The sequence below is a fragment of the Grammomys surdaster genome, unplaced genomic scaffold (assembly GCF_004785775.1).
Source record: "Grammomys surdaster isolate TR1022 unplaced genomic scaffold, NIH_TR_1.0 166, whole genome shotgun sequence".
In the NCBI taxonomy this organism is placed as follows: Eukaryota; Metazoa; Chordata; class Mammalia; order Rodentia; family Muridae; genus Grammomys; species Grammomys surdaster.
The window spans coordinates 623,859-632,442 of record NW_021604614.1 but is presented as its reverse complement, the minus strand read 5'-3'; the positions used below and the strand labels follow the sequence as shown (position 1 = coordinate 632,442).

At 45.9% G+C, this 8,584-nt stretch overlaps 1 protein-coding gene across 4 annotated transcripts in view; it reads right to left on the bottom strand.

Moving 5' to 3' along the window:
• Nucleotides 1-8,584, bottom strand: part of Cux1 (cut like homeobox 1) — a 289,376-nt gene that overhangs the window by 225,643 nt on the left and 55,149 nt on the right. For all 4 annotated transcript variants that reach the window (XM_028766044.1, XM_028766045.1, XM_028766042.1 and 1 more), the window contains exon 2: nt 2,625-2,735. In XM_028766044.1, coding sequence (XP_028621877.1) covers nt 2,625-2,735 — 111 coding nt within the window. The remainder of the gene's footprint in view (nt 1-2,624; nt 2,736-8,584) is intronic.

Sequence of the window (8,584 nt, the reverse complement as noted above, 5' to 3'; positions counted from 1 at the left end):
CCTCCCTCCCTCCCTTTCTTGGGGGGCAGGGGGCCCCTTAAACTAGCTTTATGAAGCAAAGAGCCTCTGCACCTAAAGCATTCTATAGTGTTCTAAGCTAACACAAGTTTGTTTTATTTTACGTTAGGTGAGGCTGAGCCCAGGACCTTTGTGCATCGTAGGCAAGCATTTTATGCCCCACAGCCTCACAGAGAGACTGTAGCCAAGCACTGTACTGCTGAGCCATATACTCCAGCCCTAGTTTTTCTTACTATTTTAAGACAAGGTCTCACTACGTTCGTTGCTTAGGCTGGTCTTGAACTCACTCTTTGTGGCAGGCTGGCCTAAAAACAAAGACCCTACTGCCTCAGCTTTCTTCAATAGAAGGACGGCAAGTAGGTGTCACAAGACTGGGCTTTCAAATTAATAAAGACACACCATGGGTAGCAGATACTAGATATACAAGTAGCCTTTCACAAGTACTACAAACATAACCCTATTAAATACATGTGTGCATATGTCCAGATATAACAGAAGCTCTGTAAGCAGTGTCCTGATGTTATCATTTTTTAGGGGACAGATAATGATATTAGAACTTTGGATCAGTATATCTTTACTCAGAAATGTATGTAGTCATCAAGTCACCTGAAATAACAGGGAAAGCAACAGGCCCTCAAGACACCCATCATCTAGGACTAGAGAAATGGCTCAGTGATTAAGAGCACTTGCTGATCTTGCAGAGGACAGGGGTTCAACTCCTAGAACCCCCACAGTGGGTTATAATTACCTATACTTTTAGTTCCAGAGCATCCAGAGCCCTTTTCTGGCCTCCTCAGGCATCAGACACACATGCAGTGCATAGACACATATAAGGGCAAAACACTCATACATATGATAAATTTTAAAGGTAGAAATTTATGAATAAAAACTGTTTCTTTGAGATAATACCTGGTCTATTCAAAGAGCAGCTATTAATTCTATTTGGAGGGGGAGGTATGGAGCTAAGATGGTTGAAGGACTTACAATGCATGAAGTCCAGGGTTCAAACCCTAGCATCAAGGAAATCAAGTGTGGTACTGTAAACCTACTATCTCAGTACACTTGGGAGCTGGAGGCAAGAAGAGCAGAAATTCAACAACATTTTCAGCCATATTGTGAGGTTTGGGCCAGCATGGGTTCCATGAGATCCTGTCACTATATTATATAGATAAATAATTGTTTTTAAATCCATGGGAAATGAAGCTTTTTAAAGAAAATATGTACTTAAAAAGTAATTGCAATCTACTTCATATTAACCACAGTTTTTTAAACTAAAATAATATACTCAATACTGCTAATTGTCTATGAATTTATTGATGTAGTGACACAAAACTATAGTTTTATAGTTTAAAGTTGAATGATTCAGTGGTTTAACTACCAGAAATGACCAATGTCACCAAGATAACTAGATGCAACCTTAAGCAAAGCTGTGGTCCAGTCCTCTGCCAGACCCAAGCCTTCCACTTACCTGAGACTCCACACACATGGCTATAGCTCCTTCCTCCACACTGTAAGACTGTTTTACATGCCATAGTAGTCCCCCATCTTTCCCCTTTGAGGATCCCAGGACACTAACTAAACCCCCATCTCCACTCACATCTAATCTCTGTCCTTAAAATCCTTTAAAGATGTCCAACAGAAGATACACTTAAATTAGATGTGTTGATATACTCAAGAGGCTGATTGTGGGTCTGAGGGCTATCCCAGGCTATACAGGGAGGCCCTATCTCAAAAGATAAAAGGAAACAACAGTTAGAAAGATATAGGTGATGGGGAGGTACACTTTCCCAGCATGCAAGACATTCCTAGATCCCATCCCCAGCATTTAGGGCAGTGGTACACACCTGTAATCTCTACACTTGAAAAGTGGAGGAAGGACCAGACTGCATAAAAAGGAGAAAGCCAGCGGAGCTCCAACATTAATCTGTTTCCTCACTATAGAATGGACCAGACAGCCCAAGCTCCTGCTGCCATGCCTTCCCCATCACACTGTGAGCCTAGGTAAAACCTCTTCTCTAAAGCTACTTGTCAGGTATCTTTGCCATGGAAATAAAAATGTCACTAATATGACTCCCAACAAACTCTTAAAAGAGAAGCCCAGACTCTAGAAAGGGTGCACATCCACTACCCCTAACAACACGTGTCAAGAAACACAGAAGTACAACAAAGCTCATAACAGAGGAAATACGGTTTTACGAGAAATATTGGTGCAATGTATCTTTGAACACTGCCACCTAACATCACGGAAGCCAGCCTGGCATGAAGCCCTCTGGCCCACGATGGTCCCATAAAGACTTCAGTTAACATCATCCTGATGTTTCAGAGGCTAGAACAGAGAGTTCACTGACACTGCTCATGCCCAGCCTATGCTGTACTTGGTATCACCAGATGTCTTACTGATTTTAACAACCTGTTCACTGCCACCCCACCATGACTTGGATGAAGTACACTCTGCCAGGGTGGGGTTGGAGACATCCAAACAAGGAAGCAGGCATCTCTCGACATGTGGTTTTTCTGGAGAACTAGGAAATGCCTCAGTAAATGTTGTAAATTTTCCCAGGGGTCATAAGACCCCTTCTAAAGACTGTGACACAGTCCCAGCTCACCTCTGGAGTGTTCTTCTTGAATTCTCGGCTCTGCTCAATGAGACGCTTTCTGGACTGTTCACTCTCATCTTGCCTGTTGGCCAATACTGTTGCGGTGGCATCAAGTTCTCTCTGTGGGGAGATCCAGAAAGGAGAAGCAAGATTACAATTTGCAGTTTCTATCAGGAGGGATCATGTGTATATTGGGCCTGAACAAAAAGGAGAGATCCCGGGAATCAATCATGGGTGGGAAGTAAGGCTCTCAAGGACAATGTTAAGGACCATAAGTATAATACATCTACCCAACACCAATCCCATAGACACTAGATAGAGAAAACCAAACTTGTTCAACATACTGTATGGTGCCCTATGGCACTGCACAAAGGATTCCTCCCTATGGCAATATACATAGAAACAGTATCCCTGCTAAACCACAGTTGAGTCAATGCCCCCGACATCTCTCTAGGCCACTCTCCTGAGTTCTGGTCCACCTGTCTAGCATGGCGTGTCCTCCAGTGGGATTCTACAAGTCTATAGTATGAACCTGAGACTTGAGGTAACAACAGCTGGTTTGCTACCACTCAACAAATATTTCTTGAAAACTTACACTAGGCCAGGAATCCCAATTTCAACCATGAACCTGATAGTTTTCAAGAGGGACCTTTAAAAAGCAAATCCCGAGAATAATTATTTCCATTAATTTGTCTCAGAGGCAAGGTTCACCAAACACCCACATGCCCTGAAGATCCCCCGGGGTAGGTTCCCAGAAGAGTGGCCACGTTCTGACCAGCAATAACTTCCACACAGTGTCAGAGAACCTGTATCCCAGCCCTGAAGACTCTGGGAGAATCTGCCATGGGGAGCTGCCCTGAGCAGCCCACAGCAGATGGGCCCAGGATGGAGCTCCAGGCTCACAGCAGGTACACATAGGCCATGTGGCTGACCACCAAATGCCCTGCTGTCTCATATGCTAAGTCAAGTAAATCCAGTTACTGAACACACAGAGCAGCATATTCTGTGTGGCATTAGTGACTATTATAAGTGACTTCTCCATCCACAGCATGTCCCATCATCTGATGTTTCTGAGAGAAATAAAAGGCCAAGAAGGGCACCCTAGTCTACATACCTCCTAAGACAATTTATGACTCTCCCCGTATCCCCCAGTGACAGAGTCTCATGTACCCCAGGCTGGACTTAAACTCAATATAAAGCTAAAGATGACCTTGAATACCCAATCTTACTGTCTCTGCCTTCTTCCCAACTGTTAGGATTATATCCATGTATTAAACAGTGCTAGGGACAGAACCCAGGACGCCATACTAACTGTGCAAGCTCTCTAACAACCGAGCCATATCCCTAATCCCCAGAAAATCTACAAGTCTTAAAAGGAGCTGTGCAATGCATGTCCCCAGAGCTGGAGACGCTCACATAACAGCATGGAAGGGTGCACAGAAGGGGACTTGTGGGCAAATAGGGTGTCTATTACTCAGAAGACATTCCAAGCTACCACCTGAGTAAGGCTAGGATGGGAAGTGAAAGTCAACCTGACTTGTAGAACTTTCCAGAAGGATGTGAAGTAAAGAGAAGGCCCCCCTGCTGAGGATAACCTTTAATTCTAGTCCTCCTGCCTCCTCTTCTTTAGAGCTGAAGGCACAGGCACGTGTCACCACTCTACGTGGTGCTGAGAAGAAATGCCAGGGACCCCTGTATACGAGGCGCTCCTGCATACAAACTCAACAGCATCCCCAGCCTCCTGCTTCCTTTCTAGTGGAAATAATCCCAGTGGGCCAGAAAGCCATCCTGGGTGATGCTTCTCTGGTACCATGATGATATGGCTCATGGCCAGACAAGATGACAGAGAGCTGGAACAACCAACCAGCATGCTGTCAACTTAGAAATCTAAAGACAGTTTAAATGTGGGGAGGGGAACTGTGAGGTGGGAGAGGCCTCATGCTGCACTCTTCCCTTTAGTATTGCTGGCATTCAAACAAATCCTGGGTGAGCAAATCCAAAGCAATACTGTGGGCTAGCATTCAAGAACAGATGTCAAAGCTACTGCAGAAAAGAGGGAAACACTGGGCGTTTTGATAGACCACATTTGAAAGTCATCCCAGAGAAGAGGAGGCAGGGGAAAAAGAGCAACCGCCACCAACGTGGGGAAGTGGGATGGAGAGAGAGGCAAGCAAGCAGCCACAGATAACGCAGAAGGCTTGCAAAAATATAAACAATCTGGCAAGAAGGAGGACTTAGACAGCTATATTTAAGCAGCAGAAGAAGTTATAACGGGAGACTTGGAGAAGGGCGGAAAAAAGCCAATATTGAAATATGACAGGAACGGGAGAAGTTGATATTTCCTTCCAGGCACACACACACACACACACACACACACACACACACACACACACACACTTGGTGAAACAGAAAACCGGTGCTGGCTGCTTTTTCAACAGGGATCCTGCCACTTGCCATGAAGAAGTCTGGGTCTCCAGCTATAGGACAAGTAGCAGCATATCCTGGCTTCTTTAACCCAGCAGGGTGTTCAATGTTGAAGGAACTTGAGGGCTCTAGGCCTTCCCAGTTAGTGAGTACATTTTGGGGGATAAAGTAAGGGCACAGGGTTGCTGGGCATGGTGGTGTATTCATATAATCACTCAGGAGGTGGAAGCAGGAAGATCAGAAGTTCAAGGCCAATTTCAGCTTCATATCAAGTTTGTGACCAGCCTGGCACCGTAAGTAAGTAAGTAAGTAAGTAAGTAAGTAAGTAAGTAAGTAGGTAAGTAGGTAAGTAGGTAAGTAGGTAGGTAGATTGGTTGGTTGGTTGGTTGGTTGGTTGGTTGGTTAGAAAGAAAGCTCAGTGAGAAAAACAGCTGACTTGTGAGCACAAGGACCTGAGATCTCAACACCCACATAAAAAAAAGCTACATGTAAGACTGCCGTTAGAAAGGAAACAGGGTCCCTGGAGCTTACTGGCTATCCGGCCTACAAAACAACTCCCACTGTAATGAGAAACTGTCTCAAAAAAGAACAAGATGGATGGCACCTGAGGAGTGACAGCAGAAGTTGTCTTCTGGCATCCAGACATGTACAGGGAAGGGCAGTAGAGGGAGGGACGGACGGACACACACACACACACACACACACACACACACACACACGGACATAGATCAGACCCTCTGTTTCCTAACCCCAACTATTTGTCCCTTTGATTCTGAGGTCTCTCCCCAGACTGGTGGGTCAGACAGCTTGAGTGGACCAGGTGGCCTGGAGATCAGAAACCTACCTCCAACATTACATTGCAATGCACCTGGGGCCACTTGCTGCTGGCAGGCAGAGACTCTATGGGGTTCCACCTTACTCCTTTACCCAACCTTGCAGGCATATGTGAATCAACAGGAGGAACCAACATGAGGAGCCAACAGGGGTCTCCAAATTTAATACTGTGCTGCCTCCTGCCACCACAGAAACAGACTGACACAGTGAGTAGACTGCGCCTTCCACCAATGTGTGGAGCTTCCACTGCTCCAGATAGGGCTGGTCACATTTGGAAGGCTCAAAGTCTTAGACTGAATTTCTTCCAAAAATATTTAAACCACCACCAAATCCTGTGTGTGTGTGTGTGTGTGTGTGTGTGTGTGTGTGTGTGTGTGTTCATTCACATATGGAGGCCAGAGATTGATGGCAGGAACTTTCCTTAATCACTCTCCCCCTTCCTTTTTGAGACAGGGTCCCTCACTGAACCTGAAGTTCATAGATTCAGTGAGACTGGGTAGCTAATAAGCTCCAGAGACTCATCCGCTGGTGTCCATGGCCCCAGAGCTGGGATTGCAGACCTGCACTGCCATACCAAGCTTTTAACATGGATGCTGAAGCTCCAAATGCAAGACCTCATACTTAGTTTAGCATCAGTGCTTGCCTGACTGACCATTGCCCCAGCCCCCACCAGATACTTTAGAAGGAGAATAAGACCTGCATTCTCAAGCTCCAGAAACAAGACAGAGGGAGTAGACGGCTATAAAACTCAAGGCCAATACCATTTTATTATCTACTGAGCCTGTCTATTCTCAAAGTGTCAAAGACAATGACGTACTAATAAGAGAATCTAATGTGTTGAGAGGAAGGGGAGATGAGGGACCAAAATACAGAATCATCAGCCCATGAGTCACAGGTCACATAAAAACAGGAGCACAGAGAGTCCCCCACATCTGAAAGGCATTAAGATGCAAAAAAAGGAAATCCTGGAACCAACGTTCTGCCTGTGAACAGCACTATTTGGCATAGGCACCAACAGATGATTCTCTGGTGGATGATGCTATGTGGGGGATGGGACAGTATGGTCCATACCTAGTCAAAGTCAGCAAATCGTCAAACTGTAAGTACACTTAAGGACTCTCTCCTCATGCTAGCCAGACTCCGGTGATTTCCAGAAAGAAACAGAAGAAAGCTGAGCTATTTACTCTCAGGAGCCAATCAAGAAGGAACTTACTCTGAGGTGTATACTCTGGCTGTTTCTTGGAAAACTGGGAATGTATCAATTTTTTAAATCCTGCCATCCAGGTTCAATACCACAGCCCTTTAGCTCTAGCTAGTTGGCAGGTTGAGGGAGGAGGATTTCAATTTAGGAGCTCAAGGCCAGCTTCAGCAACATAGCAAAACTCATCTCTGGGGATGTGGTCTAGAACACCTGCCTAGAATCCTCCAGTGAGGGGCTGGGGGCGTGGCTCAGTGGTAGAGCCCCTGCCTAGACTCTCCTAGTGAGGACCTGGGGCTGGGACTCAGTGGCAGAGTATGTGCCTAACTTGTAGGAGTTCCATCCCTAGCCAAAAAGAGAAAGGAGATAAGATAAGCCATCTTTTGCCAAACAGCTTGGTCTTTTAAGATGTACTCACTGACGGCCAGGCGGTGGTGGCACACACCTTTAATCCCAGCACTTGGTAGGCAGAGGCAGGCGGATTTCTGAATTCGAGGCCAGCCTGGTCTACAGAGTGAGTTCCAGGACAACCAGGGCTACACAGAGAAACCCTGTCTGGAAAAAAAACAAAACAAAACAAAAAAAAAGCAAAAACAAAAAACAAAAAAAGTGTACTCACTGGCCAGAGGGAGGAAAGGAGAGAAGTGAAGGAGGCTGCCATGGCAGCTATAGCTATTCACAAAAATACAGCCAGCCCAGCTAGAAACTCCTTGTCCTATGTTGATCCTAGGTCCCAGGTTGACAGGGCTGACAATATACACATGAACTCAGAACCTGGCACATCCAACAAGGTAGAAAGCACTAGAAATGTCACTAAGAACCATCTGAGCAATACAGCACCTCATACAGAAACTCTTTTTCAAAGAGGTCCCTCCCTAGATGACTGGATGACAGGGTCCAGAATGAATCTCTGGCTTTTGAAGAGCATGGCCCCTGAACAGGATGTCGATTACATGGCACCTCTTGGTGGTTTGTGGCAAAACTACGAATGCCAAGCCAAAAAAGGGAACCTGGTGAGTGTTCTCTTCATCCTTCAAGGTTATTCCACTGGCCAGGCTGAGAGCCCCTGCCCTTCCTCAGAAAAGCTTCCAAAGGCATAGCCAAGGAAGGTTCAGGGGCATCGTGGGGAGCAGATGGCTACTGGCATGTCTCTGTATGTGAGCTTACATGCATGCGGGCCTGCCTTGTCCTGGGGGACAGAGAGAGGTATGGCTATTTGCCCTGAAAATTGGAATATTTTATGTCTGTCTATGGCAGATCTTCCTCAAAGGGTTCCTAATAGTTCCAAGTTTCTCTCTGTGGGGACTCCAGCCTCTGGGCCAAGTGAAAAGCATGTAAAAGAAGACAAACCAAAGAATACCATGCAATGCCTATGTGAAAGCAGCTGGAGCTTGGCATGGTAGTGCATGCCTGCTATCTCAGCACCTTGAAGAGTGGGCTAAATAGGAAACCTGTCTCAGAGAAGGGAAGGAGGGAGGGAGGGAGGGAAGGAGGGAGGGAGGGAGGGAGGGAG